Source organism: Drosophila santomea, chromosome 2L, assembly GCF_016746245.2.
Source record: "Drosophila santomea strain STO CAGO 1482 chromosome 2L, Prin_Dsan_1.1, whole genome shotgun sequence".
NCBI lineage: Eukaryota > Metazoa > Arthropoda > Insecta > Diptera > Drosophilidae > Drosophila > Drosophila santomea.
The window spans coordinates 15,641,878-15,660,768 of NC_053016.2; the positions used below are offsets into that span (position 1 = coordinate 15,641,878).

At 43.4% G+C, this 18,891-nt stretch overlaps 2 protein-coding genes across 5 annotated transcripts; one reads left to right on the plus strand and one right to left on the minus strand.

Moving 5' to 3' along the window:
• The first annotated feature begins 8,852 nt into the window (after positions 1–8,852).
• LOC120453247 (uncharacterized protein DDB_G0290301) lies at positions 8,853–18,739 on the plus strand. Of its 4 annotated transcripts, none has more exons than XM_044006536.1 (7): positions 8,853–9,155; positions 10,021–10,492; positions 13,168–13,457; positions 14,026–14,098; positions 14,166–15,358; positions 16,013–16,652; positions 16,856–18,739. In XM_044006536.1, the coding sequence occupies exons 2-7, from the start codon at positions 10,360–10,362 to the stop codon at positions 17,020–17,022; spliced, it is 2,496 nt and encodes an 831-aa protein (XP_043862471.1). In that variant the 5' UTR covers positions 8,853–9,155; positions 10,021–10,359; the 3' UTR covers positions 17,023–18,739. The 4 variants fall into 4 exon arrangements, with proteins under 4 accessions (XP_043862471.1, XP_043862472.1, XP_043862473.1 ...); XM_044006537.1 differs by having other exon boundaries at positions 10,024–10,492; XM_044006538.1 differs by having other exon boundaries at positions 8,853–8,985.
• Positions 11,573–12,161, minus strand: LOC120453263. Its single transcript, XM_039637889.2, has 2 exons — positions 11,912–12,161; positions 11,573–11,857 (listed from the first exon to the last, which is right to left on the minus strand). Exons 1-2 carry the CDS (start codon positions 12,121–12,123, stop codon positions 11,755–11,757), a joined length of 315 nt encoding a protein of 104 aa, XP_039493823.1. The 5' UTR covers positions 12,124–12,161; the 3' UTR covers positions 11,573–11,754.
• Positions 18,740–18,891: the final 152 nt, after the last annotated feature.

Below are 18,891 nucleotides of genomic sequence, written 5' to 3' on the forward strand. Positions count from 1 at the left end.
GTGGCGTGAAGGGCCGCAATTTACTGGCATTAATGGATCAGCCAGCTGAAGTGTGCTGGCCATAAAGGGAGTTGCAATCCTGCCGGGACAATAAAACTGAGGCTTTCATATCACACTCTTATCCTCCAGCCGCATGAAAACTTTGCGAAAGTTTTCGCTCTGCTTTGATAAGGAAACTTATCAAGTTTCCGCAAAAGCGTGCAAAAAGACGTTTAAAGACGCAAAACGATGCTGGTACTTAATTTGTAGAGGAGTGGGGTCCACTTGTATAGCTAATGTATTGTAGAACTCAAAGATTGGTTCTGATCTGCGGATGCATGCGATCTAACTTAACGTGGAAAGCGACGTTTATGGCCCCTCGAGTGTCGCAAAGTGCTAGCGCTTCGGGCCAAAGTAGTGACCAAGTTCACTCGAACACGATGTCTTGTGGAAACCGTTTGCCCGTACAGTGAAGCCCGGAGCACAGAAGCAATCGGATCCGCATTAGATATGCGCATACATTGGGCGGCCGGGAAAGTTTTGTTTGCCATGCAAATCGGTTAGCAGTGCGGCATTTACGAGTTCGGCATTGCTTAGTTAGAGACACTTGTGTGACTTGTTGGCGTAATTAAATTTATTTGGGGATGAGACGACAGTCGGAGGAGCAAGTGCCAGCACAATAACTATTTAACAAACCGTTATGCACACATTTTGATAACTTTCAATTTGATTCCACTCTGCGGCGGCAGCTCAGCAGGAGCAGGAGCAGGAGTAGAAGGAAGTGAGTGGAACCGGAGGAAGTGTTGTGCTCTGCGGCCATAATGAAATAAACTTGTCACACAGTCGGCAGAAGCCATTTGCCCCATGTCCTGTTACCCGAAACTACGTCCGCCGGATGAAGTAAGGGTCGGGCCGGGGGTCAAAGTTCGACAGGCAGCAGCTGCTGTGCCGCTCTCATTGCAAATTTAATTACGCATGGCACTTGTTTACCGATCCAAAGTTAAGCCTTGCTCCCGAGCGGACGTGCGCATTAACCTTAATTAAGTGACAAACAATCCAAGTTCGTCACGGCATCATTTTATTTACAGACAATTGAATTTTAATAGGATTTCGCCTTTGCGAATATCTCCCTGCCTTAGCACCCACCTCCCCTTTTAGCTGGAGTCCTGGAATCCTTGCCCCCCGGGCAGCCTGTCCATTTGCATAGCTCTAGACAACGCAACTCTTTTGCCTGCCGGCCATTATTTCGCACTTCTGTGTAATTTAATTCATTTGCAATGCCTTTGCGAATTATGTGGATGGGAGGTTAACTCTGCCATTTGCCGTTTGCCATTTGCCTTTAGAGTGTCATGGCCTGGTCCTGTTCTCCCCTGCCTTGGGATTTTCGTCCTCTCGGCGGCCCAGTGTTTTGCCCTAAAGTCCTTTTGCGGCCACGGGCCACAGAAACCCCGAAAGCCGCAAGCCACTTTCGTGATCCTTCATCGGAGTCATCTTAACGCATCATTTAAGCCGGCAGGGCGGTTGACTCTCCCAAACACGGCCAGGATAACGTTCGTCCTTGCTGCTCTTAATTAAAGATTAAATGTGCTAAGTTGCTGGGACTTTTGGCAGAAGGACGTTGATTTAATATCGACCATTGGCTCGATGTCGGTGTGTTGGATGTGTTTGGTGTGAGGCAATGTGTGCTGGTTCTTCGTCCATCCATGCAACCATGCATCCATCCATCAATCAATCAATTACGCTTGGAAGTGCGCCAGGATAATAAAACGTGCCTGAAACGGAGTTTTGTCAACAAAATACTCTATACACGATACACACTTGGCAGAAAGTTGTATTACGAGTTTGTGTATTGAAGGAAGGGCTTTTAAAACTCTTAATACCAAGAACGAAGGTATTGCATTTCGGCTTAGAAATCTCATGGTCAGCAATTTATGCCGCTGCTGCATGTGCTGCTACTTTAATCTATAAAAGCAAATGCATAGAAAATTCAAAGAATTGTCAACAAAACTGCCAGCTTAGGGAACTGAATAGTCCATTGCCTCGCAGCTCACTTACCCGTCAATTTTAAAGCTTCATTTTGTATTTATTATTTTTTAAGTATTCCAAATATGTTCTGTTTTGGGACATAAATAAGTAAATAAAGTCGTTCGGTTAATATCATTTCATATTTCATTGTGTATGTCGTTTTGAAAGTTGCACGACTCATAAAAGAGACGTGGATTTCGGTGTAAGTTTGCATATTTCAATGGAGACTTTTGCCTCCCTAGAATAAAAGGCAACGCAACATATTGTTGTTGAAAAGTAAGTTGCGAAAATTGTTTGCAAGCCCTTGTCACAAATAATGAATGTGCCATTGAAGTAAACATTTCAGTTTGCCGAAGAGAATATGAATTTTTTCTTGAGAATTGTCGAAAACTTTAAACGATTTCATTTCCGACCGACTTTATGTTTTTCTTTACCTCTAGCTTGATATTAAACATTTATTTTTGAGAACAGCTGCCATGTGATTTTCATGCATCCTTCATGCATACGAGTATTAATTCAGTTCGGAAGCTGCGAAATTGCTGGCCATTGTTTGATTGCTGTAAATGCCGGACTAAGCTGGCAAAGCAATTATTTACCTAAATGGTTTGCCCACGTCAATGGCAATTGTCTGCGATTTCCATTTGGCTGAAATGTGTTGCATACAGGCTGTCAGAAGGCTGTCAGAAGCATCCGAACAATGAAATCCGGCCAAAAGGGACGAACTGCAGCCGAGGAGGCCAGTTGGGCGCTGCAACAAAAGCAGGATAAGGCAAACTTTTTAATTGAAAACCAACAAAAATATAACGTCAAAAGTTGCAAGTGGTTGACACTTCGCACCCCATCCACACCCCATCCACACCCCAACCACCCAGCCGTCCCACCCTTCGTATGCGTAATATTGGGGCATGCAGGCAGCAAGAGTAAACGAAACGAAATGAATCCTTTGCGACAGCCGTTGCCAGGCAGCCAGTGCTTCCAGGTCCTCTGGTCTTTAATCAGGAAGAGAGCTATTGCCGCATCGTTATGAGGGGACACACTGCTATATATTTAAATTTAAGAATATAGCCGTACGTGGAGTGCGCCAAGCGCACTCGTGACTGGCGGATTGCGATGGTGATTGCTGTTGACACAGTTCCGCATCGCGATTTCTTTCGCTGCGCTTTATTTACGTCGCTGCAACTTATCGCAGTTGGCTATGATGCTCCGCATGTTCAGTTCGCATGTTTTTTAAGCCGCCTGCTCGAGCTGCGTCCGAGCTGCCGACTCCTCAGAGCTTAACTGCATCAGCTGCAAGTGGTAAACAACCACCCACCACCCACCACCCACTGGCAGCCTATGCCACCCATCCACCACTTCATCCTGCACCCCCCGGCGCCCGTGGCAATGTAATGTGATTATTCAGTTGTTTTGCTCGCAATTAAAACAAATTGTTTCCGCTGAGGGCAAAAGCATAAACAAACTGCTGGATGCCAGCGAATCGCATTTGACAATGATGGTCGCAATTCGATTATTCCACCAGTTGCACGGCTTCAGCTCAAATTAATCTCTAACCCGGGCATCCTTGGGTCCGTGATTAAATCGCTCATAAGGCGAGCAGCAACGAGCCATAAAAATCAATTGCGACTGCGAGAATGCCACAAAGATTTACGTTTCAATTTCGGATTCTGCCACAATAAAAACCAACGCGAAAGGCGATGCTGTATCCCTGGAACACGCACACATGTGTGTGTAGAACTGGGATTCCTGCAGGACTCAGACGAGCGGGTGTGTGTGGGTGTGTGTGTGTGAGCCTACGAATTTGTGTGTGACCATAAGCTGGCTTAGCAGATTTGTTGCCGAAATTAGCAGGCTGTTGGGACCGAAAAGGGGAGCGGTCGTCGTGAAGGATATCTATTTTGGGCAAAGAAATGTGGAGTCGTTCGAACAGATTTTTGCGCTATAAAAGAGCGGCTAGACATGAACAGACATGTCAGCAAGGACTCGCTTTATGGCGACCAATAAAACAGGAACCCGACTGACAATAAAAATTGAAATGCCCGATCAGCACACATAACCTGCTTCCTTTCAACACAACCAGTTACTTTTTTAACATTTAGTCCTTACTCTTATTTATCCGAATGCAAATACCTTATGTTTGCACTAGGCTTTGTCCTTTCAAGCTGGTTGTTTCTGTTAATTCAAAGTCAACAGCCCTGAAATAAAACCCAAGCCCATTGTGTTTGCCTTAGGTAATTACAAAGGCAATGTTTACCTATGGCCCTTCATTAATATGTGAACAGGTCCCTTGCTCTTTCCCCGCCCTACACATACATACATGTTTTATTGCGTGAATTTTGTTGGGGTCTACCCTGTGGCCAACTTGAGCTTAAGCCAGTTCAAATAGCTAAAAGGATCAGCTTACAGCCGCGTAGCTGGCTGCCAAGTTGTCGCAGCCGCAGGTGCGGAGGAGCTCTCACCGTGCACTTTGATAAAGTTCCAGGATAATGCAGAGTCCTCTAAGTATGCCACTGAGATAGCAGCCCCATCGCCACAGTTCTTGTCCCACTCAGCGCAACCCACTTCAGTCCACACTCGCAAAAAGTCATTTGCTGTTAACTAAATTATGTGATAATTATCGTTTTTTATGGACGAAAGCTAGAGATACAGGGCCACAATACATACTTTGAAATACCTTTTGCTATAAAATCCTATTTTTAATTATTCCTCCTCAATGCAAAACTAGATTTAGATCTTTAGATCACAGCTCCTTAAACACACATAATTTATATACGCATACAAATACAGTTGAATTGCTAATACTCGAGTGGTTAAAGGGTATGCTCGATTTGTTAAAAAGTCTGTTAACTCCTACAAAGTAGTAATGTACACATGTAGATTATAATTTCATAATATCATTTTGTTCATATCGCTACCGTCTTGCCTTCATTCCTTAAAACTAAACACTTTACTTTTAAGTACATTTAAATTGTGCCCAAAACTTGTACTTAAGCAATGCCAATTTCTGAGTGTATCCTTAAGCTTTGGGGCTGTCGTGGTACCCCCCTCACCCATTCGAAGCGCTGCAACCTCTTGCAGCTCCATAATTGCCATAGCAACGCCAACTTCTGCGATTCTAGAGCTTGGGGTGCCAGGAGATGGAATAGGGGAGCTGGCAGCGTTTTCACTCTGTTGTTTTCAAATTGCTTTTAGCAATCCCTCATACTTTTGTGTTACACTTCAATGGCGAACGCCGCGGCGCGGGCCTTGCACATTTTCCATTCGCTGCGCCATAATTACAGGTGCAGGAAGAAATGGCTCGCAATTGCATTTCGTCCTCAGCGTCCGTAATCAGACAATTTTGAAGTGTTTTGCATTTAAGTTTCGCTTTAATCAGGACGCTGGCCGGCGGAGGACAAACTTTTTGAACAGGACAAAAGGCGCAGATAACAGCTATGAAAACAGGAAGTTGCCCCAGGCCACCGACTATTGCTGCGTAGGAATGCACTGAAAACTACGGAGTTCATTCCAAATATTTAATGTAAATTACGCATTTTGTTCTTATGTATTTAACACTTAAGCAACTGTATATGTTTGACCCTTTTGAACTGAGGACAGCATTCTAGGTTTTGATATAACCGTATGAGGTTTTATATTACACTGTGCTTTTTGTAAAAAACTAATAAATAATAAACTAGGACATAATGTATCATAACAAAATAACTGTGTAGCACTGGCGCAAGTACTAGATATGAAACACGGAACCAAAAAGAGATGTTGTCTAAGAGCCAAAGTTTGAGAAGTGTTCACTTCATTCGTTACGTGATTTTGTGTTAACTGATTTCCATACTGTTGATAGTTTCGGCAACTATGCACCTAGGTACACACACTTATGGGTGTGAGTTCACTTTCCAACTTCTGTTTGGTATACGGAAAAACTTTGAAGCATTTTCACACCCACTGAGTGCGTTCGAAGCGAATTTAATTCCGATATATCGGATTGCCTTAAAGCTTTTTCTGTTTAATCAATGGAAAATGCGCAAATGTGAAATGGAAGGTGATTTCAATTGCAGTATCAATTTAATTTAATGGTTATCAAGCGCCATCCAATGCTGGCAGCTGGAATTTTACACAGGGAAATCTGGATTTGCATCAAAATGAAACGCACGAAAAGCACGAATCAAATGTTCAGCAATCGATATCTACATATTTATTATAAAATAAACATCGATTTTCCATGATAGGGCATTAAGATCATTCCACAAATAAGAACGTATTAAATATTTAATTCGCAGGGTATTATCCAGGCAACAAAGTGCACTAGAGCTCTTTGTCCTCGCTTGTAGAGGATCCGAAACAAAAACACTCGTTTATTCCACAGATTATTCCACAATGGCACTGAGTAGCGATTGTCAAAGAGCTGCAAACTCGAGTCGCGAATGAGTTTTAGCATATAAAATATTTACATTTGGCATATGCCTTTGCAATCGTAATGTCAGTCCAAGGACGTCCCGCCCCCGAGATTAGGCCAAGATGATGGCTCTGGCTGGATAGCCACTTGGTTCTGGCCAGGGCCAACTCAGGTGGCGGCATGGGGCTTGGAATTTATAATTCTGATTTAATTTGCATAAACTTAAGACCTCTGCCTTGGAGCAGCAGCACGTGTCATATGATCATCATTTTTATGGCCCGGTCAAGGCATCCAAGCTGAAATTTTAAAACAATTTGTCCAATATTTATGACCGAAGTTTTGTAATAGGCTTTGTTGCGGCTTATGAAAGGATTAGCCTCAGATGCTCAAAGACAACCTTAGTCCAACCCACGAATACACTCAGTGAAATATGAAAAGGGCTGATGACAGTTTTATTAAATTTCTACGTGATTTCTAAAAATTTATGTAGGCACATTAAACAAAGCAATAATGAAAAATGTACAGTTTCTATAAAAATAATGGGGCATTCCCAGGTATGAAATGAATATAAAGCGATTAAACTTATTTTATAGAGTATTTTCACAGTATTTTTTTATGAGTAGGGAAAATATAAGATTTTTAATAAATTTAATTATTAATGTTCAGCCCTTTTAGCACGGATGACGAGCTGAAGTGACAATATACATATGCAGGCCACAACTCTTAATTAAATGGTTATTCGTATAATGCATAGTTAAATATTTACATAAATTTGCTCATACGCGCTTTTTACTGGCTATGATTTTGATTAATGCGCGCATTTGTGGGTAGCAATATAATTGCTTTGGCAAACATTAAATTCATAACGGATCGGCATCATCTGCTAGCTGGCAATATTGTTTAGCCAGAGCGATATAAATATTTTCTGCATAAATTGCTCTCACAAGGGAAACCATTTGCATTCACATAAATATTCAGCACTTAGATTGGGTCAGTCGATATCCCTCATATAGCCGGAAATAAATAGATTGCGTTCGGTGTGTGTTAAATCTAGAGCCACTTCTTGGCCGTCAGTTATCAGCCGCATTCATCGCCAACTGTTGCACAAACCTAAGGGTACTCAATGACTGGCTGACTGGAATGGAAGCCCTTCGGTTTGGCGGGTTGTATTGTTATATTGTGTTAATGCATGACGTTGTTAGGCAGCTCAAAGTGTACAAAAGAAATTAGCAAACTTGAAAAATAAGAAAAGCGGCGAATTCAGCGGCAACTGTTGACAGTTATCCTGGCACAAACACGCATTGTAATGTCTAACAAGCTTCACAGCAAACATCGCCCGTCACTCAACGGCCTCACAGTCCTGACAGGTCCTGCGTCCTTGAGTGTGTGTGCGTGTGTGTGGGCGTCTGTGCGAAGTCTCCTGTCATTTACATATTTACACTTTGTTCCCGGCGCTTTGGGCTGAACTTTAGCTTGTGCTGGTTTTGTGTGCCATATGTTCGCCCCAAGGATGTCCCACTCGGAAAAATTATCCAAATATTTCATTTCAGCTCAGTGCTTATGGAACTATGATTCGCAGCCTCAACAGCCAAGGGCGCCCTGCCAAAATGCTTGTTTCTCTAAAGTATTATTTTTTAAATTGAATGTATTCAGCCATAAGTCGATTAAATTATAATGTGCGAAAACAATTGGTTACAGTTTGAAATGTATAATACACTACATATTACAATATACAATATTAATACATTTTATTAATAAGTTTAGAAACCTGCCCAAGAAAGTTTCTACATCCCAACGATTTTCAATAAATATCAAGTTGTAAGAATAAAACAGCAATTATTGCACTGAAATCATTCTTCATCAGTGGAACGGTGTGGTAATTGGGTGCACCCCAAAAAGTATAAATAACATTTAAGCAATGTATCAAAAATCTAGTAATATATGCGGTGTACGACTCTTTTATTAAACTACTATCTTATCAGTTACCCCTTTGGCAAAAGCCAAGATTGAGCAAGCACATGCATACATCTCTGCTTCGCGCAGGTCATTCTTGGTAGTGATTAGAAATTGAGAAGACACGTTTATCTGCAGTGATATGCTTTCCCCCCTGCAATATAAGTAAGACAGCTGCCGGGGGTGGCGGCAATGCTCTTTGAGGTGATAAATGCGAGTTCAAATGGTCCGAATGGCGCCAAGGGGAAAATGCACTTTCCATCGAAAATAACAGATACCGGCCTATAGTTGATTCACTTTGGTGCAATTTGCATGAGTCCGGTGGCTAACAGCCGGCTAACAGGCGCTGTTATCGTTGCGCTCGGCAGAGAGGGTCCTTCATCAAACCCAGGAGAGCGCTCTCTCGGAAGCGAAAGAGAGAGAGAGAGAGAGAGAGAGTGGAGATTGAGTTGTGCTTGTGTGCAATAAATACAACGGACTCAGCATCCGCGGCAACAGTGGCGTCGCAGTACTGAGCGCAGAGTGTCGCAGGTCCAAGGACTCAGTCATCGCGTAGCCGCCGAGTGTGACGGACCGACGCCGCTTGGTGGCCGATTTAAAGCGACTCTTGGTGCGAGAAGTGCATTCAATTAAAATAAAATGTAATTAGGAACCCTCTCCTCTCCGCCTCTCTTAATCAAATGCAAACATCGGGAAGTGAGCCGCGTAGACAAAAAGATTGCCATTAAAGCGCCTGCGAAAAATTTAAGCATTCATCATCGAATGCAGTCGAAACTCAATCAAGTTGAACGGAAATCGTCGCAAATTAAACGTAAATTAAATATCACCCGGCCACGCGACACTCGGACCCATTTTATTAGAAGTTATGGCTGCCAACCTTTGCCAGCTTTGTTTCATCGATCAATGTGTGCGACAGTCACGTGGGTGTGCGGATTGGGTTCCGGACTGGGATGGGGATTGGGGATGGGGAGTGGGATAGCCGCTGTCGTGGCGCTAATTTCTCACACTTCAAACGCGGTCGGGACTGGCAATGAATTTCCGTTCCAGACTCCTGCGGATGCTTTCGTTTGCTTTGGTTTTGCTTTGCTTTTCCAGCCACTATAATGCCAACTCCCCGATTTCCCACTGACGCTCCTCACTTCCGAACCACCACACCCGCTCCAGTGCTCCTGCTATTTGGATAGCTAAGCCTCTGCAGTGCCACAGATTAAATAGATTGACGGTGCATATTCCCCGCCCGTTGGGTAAACACGAGCACAAGCACCTGGACCGGGAGAGGGAGTCCATTGGGGTGGGCCTCCTCCGCCTTCACTTCTTTATGATTAGTTAATGGGATTCAATTTCATTCGAAATCGGCCGCCACAGAACGTGGCAGCTTTCTTTCGCATATTACGTAAGGAAACTTTCTGAGGGAAACACTTGTTGGGTCTTTCTCGGCTAACCAGGCACGTAGCTCCGGCGAGGGAAGTACCAAGTTGGGAGAGTTGGGCGGCGCAAGTTGGGAGGACAGGATGAAGGGCGGGGAAAGTGAATCACAGTGGCGCCATTAGGAGACCGTGAAATAAATTCAATATAAGCGGGGCCTAATGGCGGTAGTTGAGTTCCATTTACATTCAGCCTCCACAAATTGGCATGGCTGCGAAAATCGTTGCGTACTTAAGAGCACCCACTTTCAGCAGGCGCAGCATCGGCAGCGTGAATGCATCATTTCACCTCCACCCTCGAGTGGCAACATGAAAAGGTACAAGTGTGCATTCTAAAAATAACAAACAACTCGAGTGCGATAAAAACAGCAGTTGCTACCAAGGTATAAAGTGCTAGCGTAAACACAGCCGGAGAAGAAACGACAAAAGCATCTGAGCCACCTAAAACGGCGAACAAACAGCGGCGACGGTGGTCCTGCGAAATCCTTGTTGTGTCGGTGTTCGGTGTGTGTGTTAGTGTGTGTGGGCCAAAGGAGCCGAGAAAAAAGTCAGAGCAAAAATGTGCAAGTAATGTGCAGGAAGTAAAGTGCAATGCCATCCGTGAAATCCGCCGAAAGTGAGATTCTTCTTGGGATTATAAGGAGCGACAGTATGACGAGCGGCAATACCCTGAGGTCCTGCCTCCTGCTGGCCACCATCCTGGGATTATTCTGCCGAAGCAAGGGTGAGTGGGGAGACTGGGCAGCACTCTTTCGCCGATTGCTTTGCTTGAATTATGGAGAGCAGACGGAATAAAAGAAGAATCCGTTTTACAGCCTTATTAAATCTGTATTACATAAATTACGGCAAGCGTTTCACTCTGAATTTTTATGACTGCTTTGCGCTTTCACATTTTCCATTTGCCATTTGCCATTCCCTCCTTTTATGTCATAATGAGTGCAGCCTTTTGATTTAATGACAACTGTTTGCCATAAAACGGCATACACACAGCACACACAGCACTGGCTTTTATGTGGCCCGTGATTTATTTCGCTTCGTATTTTTATGATAATTTATCAAATATGCGTAATAAAATGCCAGCAACCGTTTATGGCATGGAAATCTCGCCAAAATTTCATTTGTAAGGTGGCAACAGCTTGCCGATTGGATTCTATGTGCTGAGTGCTTACAGCAGGGTGAACCTTGTTGTACCAGTTTCTTGTAGAGTAAAAGTACTAGATTCGCTGAAAAGTAGACCATATAAAGTATATATCCCAGTAGGATCAGCAGCGGAGTCGAACTGGTTTTTTATATTTATAAAACTTACGACTTAAAGGCACTTTAAATTAAAGATAGACCATAGATTTTGATAGGTTATCTTTCTTCGAAATCACATGCATAAATACTTTGCTGTTTACCTCCACCGTGGCCTTCATTACTTTAGAACAGTTCATTGCCTTAGAACAGATGTATGCATTAATGGAGCCACTGCATTTTTATATAATTTTTATTTTATTTATTCTTGATCAGGATCAAAACCCGAGTCGATCTGGCCATGTCCGTCTGTCTGTCCGTATGAACGTCGAGATCTCAAAAACTATAAAAGCTAGAAACTGGAAACAAAGATTAGGTATGCAGATCCCAGAGACGTATATAACGTGCCATGCCTACACATTTCGAAAATGTTTTGATTTTCGTTTTTTCTGTTGGTCTAGCCAATTTATATCGTTCAGTTAAAATATTTTCCGCATGTTGAGGTATGACTGTTGTTGAGCTAATAATCTTTTTTATTAGCTATTTTCTGAGAAATGAAAGACTAGACTAGTTACAACTGCGAAAACCGACAACTGTGTTTTTTATTTTTGCACACTCAAATTATTTTTAAACTATTAAAATGGACCTCACTTCATTAGATATTTGGTAGGCTTAATATGCACATTGTTTTTTAATTAGTCAGCTTGTTAACTCGTTTCGACGTGCTCAATTTTGTTAACTTCAAAAACGGGTTTACTGGTTGATAATTTCACGTTCACAGCAGGCAGGGTAATCTGCATTCGGAGCCGTGTATTTTCCAAACTTTTTTCCGGGGGGAAGTCCATAGGCACCACAACTGGAGTAAACTCATATATAGTACAGTATACAATTTGATAAGAAACAAACCTACGATTGTATCTGCACCGCACTATTTTCTTCGCATATAATTTGCTCACATCTTTGTGGGTGGCGTGCAATCTGTCCTTTCTCGAGAACCAATCCTTCGAGAACACACTTTCCAGGATGGGCTGGATCCTTGAAGACGCCTCGGGAGACGGCTGCCTCGTATCCCGAAACCAGGAGAACGGCGATTGCCACAAAGAGCACGGTAGCTGAACGCATCTTAGAGTCTTCAAATCCCAACTTAAACTGAACAGCCCAGTCAGTTCTACGACTCAATACACTTTATCTATCGATGACCGGTCGGTCAAGTCGTCGCATTAAATATTTGTATAAGTAGGCAGAGCTTCGGAATATTAGTGCTTTCCCCACACAAACAGATTTATTAGTACGACAATAATATGGAACGGGCAGCAAAGTTGTTGTCATGTCGATAATGAACAAATAAATATTCCAAATGGATTTGTCTAATCTGTTTGCCTTTTTAACTTTAATGGACGCATATAAATTTCTTATGTGTTTATCTATAGAATTTTTTTTAGTATATAGGTTTAGTTCATAGTTCATCAAGCTATTTGCATTTGGGCACTAATGCAAAAGCAAATTGATTTTCTTGAAAATGATGTATGTACCATAAATAAAACATTGGTGGCACCGTCATAGTTACATTAACATTGTTTTACTTAGTCACTACATTTCATAAAATGTATATGTATACGTAACATAAAGCGTTTAATTCATTTTAGCAAAAAAGTAGGTCGTTTATATATCAGAAAAAACTATCTTTCAACTTTTAATAAATTTGATCATATAATTCTTTTGGCTGCTGTGAAAGTGATATATTTCTTACCTGAGCAGCTATTTTAGCGTTGCATCAGGATTAAAATTTTATCAGAGCATAATGAAATATATAAATGCTTTTGATTTAAAATATACTCGCTTTCGACTTTTTCTGCTAAAATAAGTAAAGTCCTATTTAAATTCTGCCAAAAAATAATACATTTCTGGGAATTAAGTAAAATAAAGTACAAAATATTAATAAGTTCAATGTTATTAAGGTTGCTCATATTTAAGCTGTGATCAAAGAAATCAAGATTAGGCTTTTATTTCCTGATAAATAAAACAACATCAGCCCCAAAACTGGGGGTTATATTATGCGGGTCCATTCTACAGTACATATAAGTTTGGATTTTTCCTGACACTGATCGCAGGAGAAAAGTCAAGCCAGCACGGGATTATTTTGCATTTGTTCTCGCCCTTTCACAGCTTTGCCCTTCGAGTATGTAGATGAGCACGATGACTTCAACTACGACCTGGACACGGCGCAGTCCCAGGCCAAGTACGACGCCCGTCTGCTCTCGCAGCAGATGCTCAGCGATGCGGAGCTGAGCTATAACGCCCAGCACAACGCCCTGGATGGCGACTCCCCGGCAGCTCAGGGGACTGGAGCTGGATCCCACTTGGATGCGGTCTCCTCTGCCCAGGAGGACCTGGAGCCGCACAGCAGGGCAGCGGCGTGCTTCACCAACGGGCACAAGTACACACACGGACAGAAGGTAGGATGACGCCAGCAGCAATATTTCTACTCGGGTTTTACTACATTAAATAATTGAACGTACATTTGTGGTTACTCTGCAACTCGAAAGCGGTAGAGAAGTTCCTATAAATCAGTAAAAAAATGTTTAGCAAAGCTGTATACATAAGCAATTACTAAGAATTTTCTACAGCATCATATTCTTTTGGTGCAACATTAGTTAAGTCAGTGAGTTTCCTTCAGACATCCGTTTCCATGGGTGTAAATCTGCAGTGGAATTCCGTTTCTGTGGTCATTTGATAAACCATAATCTGACAAGCGTTCATGGTAATTGAGTAAAGAGATTGCATAATTTTAATTTGTGGCTCGTCAGGCACATGTGATGCTGTGAATGCCAGTCCGAGAGCAGACTTTCTGCTCCTCCAGCCGAGATGTGTACTTTTCCCGCCCACTCATTGTATCTCAGGCGTGGTGATTGATTGTCTGGTTGCGGGTAGCGTGTACATATACGAGTATAAGCTGCAGGTGCACCTGCTGACCGAACTTCTAGGAGGAGAAACATCTAAGTTATTTGCTATATCCCTTTCCAGGTTCCGCGCCTGGATGCCTGCGAGGTGTGTCTCTGCATGGACGGCGAGATCTTCTGCTGGTGGGAGAAGTGCGGTTGGTTCTGCGTCGGCTTTTCTCGGCATGCATAATATAACGAGAAACTTTTGCCTTTTTCTCGCAGATAAGGCCAATGTACACAAGGCGAGGAAGGCGGGTGACAGCGTAGGACTTGGACTTGGTGTTGGAGACGACGATGACGGTGATGGCGACGGCGACGGCGATGGTAATGGCGATGGCGATGGTGACTATTCAGATCCATATGGCAACGAGAGCACAACGGGAAAGTCAACAAAAGTGCATAAAGCGGCGAGGAAAGTTGGCAAGCGGCATAAACATCACAAGAATCAAAAGAATTTTAATGACTACGAAGTTTACCACAGCCAGCGAGGGAAGCAGCTACAGCAGAAGCAGCAGCCGGATTATAAAAAGTCCGCCATAATGCAGCAGCTCCAGATCCAGCAAAAACACAAGAGCGACAAGAGCGGTGCTGGCAACTACAATATAATCAAGCAACACAAACACCAGCAGCAGCAGCAGCAGCAGCAGCTCAAAATACCGCAGCAGCTACATCAGCAACAGCAGCAACAGAATGTGGCGGCGGCTTTGGGTGTTAATCACGCAGCAAAGGCAACGCATTATCAGCAGGCAGCTTCGACGGTCCTGCCACCGCCCCAATCCCCGCCTCAGTTGCCGCACCCGCACCCGCAGCACAGCCACCACCCACACCAACAGCCGCATTCGTCCAGCAAAATCCTGAACTTTCCCGAGAACCTGCCATCCCTGCTCTACTACGACTACAAGACGGAGGAGCACGAGCACCACCAGCACCAGCACCACCAGCAGCACTTGCTGCACGAAAAACAGCGCTTGCTGCAACAGCAGCAACAGCAGCTGCAGCAAGAGGCGTTAGCTCGACAAAGGGCATCTGAGTCCTCATCTGTGCCCGAATCGCGAGCTGGAGGCACCGTGGGACCCAGCGGAGACTTGGCCGCTGATAAAAACTCTGATGAGGCGGAAACCGACAGCGATATTCTGCCAGAGCCGCCCACAAAGCAGCCCAAGGCAGCTGCCACACAATGGCCAACTCCAGCTCCAACTGGCAGCAACTCGGCCAGGGCGTTGATGACGGGCATGGTGGCATCCACACCCACGGCTGCAACAACGACAGCGACAAAGACATCGAAAACGAAAACGACAATGACAACGGCAACTGGAAGGACGACGACGACGACAACGGCGACAGGCACAAATGAAATGGTGACAAGCACGCTGTCTGGAATGGAGAAGTCCGGGGCCACAGTTGCAGACACAGATGTGAGTTACGAGGTTGAGTAGGGCTCTCACTTTGGTAGGACATTGTGTTGGAAAAGAAGCGCACAAATAATATCCACCTCCAAACGTAGGCATTGTAAACAAATGCCAGAACTTCCTGTTAAGCTTAAAAGTTGAGGGGCAATATCCTTTGTGAGTCATACTGTTAGTATGGGAATGATAGTTCTAAGAGTTTTTCTCCTTTGTTCGGTTATTTTTATACCCGTTACTCGGCAAAACTCCACTAGCTGAGTAACGTGTATCTGATAGTCGGGTAACCCGACTGTAATACCATATTCTCTTTTGTTTAGTATTAGTTTTCTTATTCTCTAATTTGAAAACCTAATGAAGCGAGTTGGGACCAAGGCTTTACAGACACACACTATTAACTTCCATTTGTCCGAAGATCAGGGTATTTAAGGACTCGGTGCCCGAAACTAGCTTCTCCGGAAGCTCTCCCAAGAGGAACTTACCCAATTAGGCTGGAGGCAACTGCCACTTTTTTGGCTGCGTGGACGAGATGCTTGAACTCCGACCCTTCGGTGTGCCCAGTGAGCCTGAAATGCTTTTCGTAATGGGGTTTTTCATGCTCGAGCTGGTTTATTATTTACCATGCAGTCAAGTCGAATTAACAGTCTGTGCTTTATTCCCGACCAGCTTGGGCAGATGCAACCCGATCGCCGTGGACCAGACGCGGAGCGCGACGACGCCTTCCACCGATGGCTGACATCCACCGAGCTGAATGCAGACAACACAAACTCAATGGACGACAGCCTGGAGCGGGAAACGCCGGCATCGACAATAATCGATGATGTTGGCACGGCCAACAAGAGTGACAGGAGCATCGGTGGCATCGGCAAAGACAATGGGAACGACGCCGTCTTCTTTCGCAGCTCGTACAACGATTACAGCAGCGAATTCAATGGGAGCGTTGTCAATATTGACATTACACTAACTGCAGTTGATGTGCATCCTCGTCGCCAAACGGATTTAATTGCAAATGGCAACAAAACGTCAGGCGCTAACGACAATGGCAACGGCAGCAGCAGCAAAAACTATAGCCACGTTGCAGCAGCAGGGACAACAATGAACCCACAGGCAGCCAGCAGCATCAGCAGCATCAGCAGCAGCAGCATCAGCAGCAGCATCAGCAGCAGCATCAGCAGCAGCATCAGCAGCACCAGGAGCAGCAGCAATCAGGATCAGCCCCAGCAGAGCTCTGTTGTTCCGCCGTACACCCTGACAACGATTATAACAACTGCGCCGCTGGCACCAGGGCGTATGTGCAATGTTCTGGGTAAGCAAGCCATTAGAGGGAAGTCCAAGGGGATTATCGCAGCACAGAGGAATAATTATCCTCAGGCGTTTGCGGTCAATCTGCTATTTGGTCAGATTGATTCTATCTGTTAGAGTTTATAGTACTATAATATATTTTTCATTATTGCGATAAAAGCTTTGATAGACTTAAATTGTATTGACGTTTGGTGGTTCTCGTTCCAGGCAAACTGTATAAAATTGGAGACATTCTGCCGCAGGACACGGGTAACTGCCTGCAGTGCATCTGCACGGATGCCGTGACTCCCGACGAGATGCCGAGCGTCACCTGTAGTCCGCACAATTGCCCACCGCTGGTTCTTCCGGATCTGTTCGATGCGACTGGTTACTGAGGTTACGGGCTTGTGCTGTAGGTTGCAACGACGGGCGGGTCGTGAGTCAGGTGGCAAGTGGCAGGTGGCAGGTGGCAGGTGGCACGCCCCTGCGGCATGAGCTGTGTGCTGTTTTTGAATGGATCGAATCGTGATTTAAATTTTGAAACCGAAAGCCACAACTGCAACCAGCCAATGGAATCGAAACGAACAAATTGAATCGAATCGAATCGAATCGATTCACACTCACAACAACTGCACTACAGAACTCACACTCGAATTTGATGTCACGGTCTAGGTCTCAACTAACTCAACTCAATATGAATTGTATGGATTTCAGTGTAAAGCCCTCCCTATCAGAAGTGCCCCGAGCACTCTCTAAAACGAAACCTATCAGCAGACATATATTATATTCGTACCAAGCTATATAGAATCGATCCAAGCCGACCATAGGGGAGAGAAGGGAGAGGAGAAGGATATAGCGGTTGGTTGACAGTCTAGAATTTAAGCTGACTGTTTATGCATTTTTTTAGAATCCGTATTCATCTCTCTCCGCAACAAGAATCCATTAAAGTATACAGCAGTAGCAATCGTAAAGAATTTATAGATGTACCAAACAGAAGTATATATACAAGCATATATGTATCTACTCTATGGCCATATCTAAACCTATACCTGGATGTAGCGAGTTCGGTGGGATCAGTTTAATTACTTAGATTATTTCCCGATTGAGAGGAAACCGTGTAGAGCTTTCAGTGTATTTAACAAAGGAGAAACCCAAGCGAAACGAGTACTTATACAAATATAGGCAACTAAATCTAAACGAAAAAAACTGAACAATGACAAATAATGAACAACGTGCGTAATATTTTAATTTTGATATTAAAAACAAGCAACGTACTCCTCATTTGCATGAATGTTATTGTTTCGCGCTTCTTTGGAAATAAAAGCATACGTAATCTATGAATCGAAAATTGATGTGAGTATGGCCATTGTTTTAACGAACGCGAAGTTGGCAAGGAAAGACACCATATCGAGTAGCTATAACATTTTAAGGATTAATCCCAACTGTATTAAATATAATCATAGAACCTCGAACTCTCGTACAGTTCAGTGAATTCAAAATTTACGGAGTTTACCGAAAATCTATAGTATTGCTTTGGTTTCCGGTGACAAAGACAGCATTTATTTCAAAGCAAGTTTAGGCGTGATAAACGAGATTTATTCGAAAGGGGTTAAATTAGGCGGAATATATAATACTTGAAAAGTAGAAAACTATTTCGATTTTAAGGCAAATCAAAATACATTCGAGCGAGTTTTTTATAACCGAGTTCGAACGAAACTATATAGGCATGTGAATTATAAAATCAAAATGCAAAATATACGTACATGCCAACATACCGATGCAGACAAACATAAATATTTATTATTGATGTTCCACAAGAGAAGCGTTTGGTAAATTCAAAGAAAAATAGAAAAATTCATCTTGAACGAGCGTATTAAAAATGTATACAAATAAGCGTATTTATGTATGTGTAAAATAAATGTAACTACAACTCTACGAGCATTCTAATCTGCAACTCGCACAGAGATACAGATACAGATGCACCGGCATCCCTGTGTTTAAATGGAATTTGTGTTTGAATCAAATTGAAATCAAATCGACATGAATAAACCGAAACCCAACTAAGGCATTTCGAAACAGTGCTCCATTTCATTTCTGTGGACGTAATCAATCCTATTTGGAAAAGGTAAGACTACGATTTAATTAATGCTGTGCATTGTGTATAATAATTGGTACTCATTAGGAAATATACACAAGTACGAGTATAACATAACATGTAGGCTTTCTAGAGTCGGCTTACAAGTGCATAGTACAGGAAATCACGA

Excerpts from the sequence above, each read along its gene's own strand:
- LOC120453247 (XM_039637863.2), top strand. The coding sequence starts at position 10,360 with ATGCCATCCGTGAAATCCGCCGAAAGTGAGATTCTTCTTGGGATTATA. Across the intron at positions 10,493-13,167 it reads ATTATTCTGCCGAAGCAAGG|CTTTGCCCTTCGAGTATGTA; the intron begins GTGAGTGGGGAG and ends GCCCTTTCACAG. Across the intron at positions 15,359-16,012 it reads CCACAGTTGCAGACACAGAT|CTTGGGCAGATGCAACCCGA; the intron begins GTGAGTTACGAG and ends ATTCCCGACCAG.
- LOC120453263 (XM_039637889.2), bottom strand. The coding sequence starts at position 12,123 with ATGCGTTCAGCTACCGTGCTCTTTGTGGCAATCGCCGTTCTCCTGGTT. Across the intron at positions 11,858-11,911 it reads AGTGCGGTGCAGATACAATC|TTGTGGTGCCTATGGACTTC; the intron begins GTAGGTTTGTTT and ends AGTTTACTCCAG.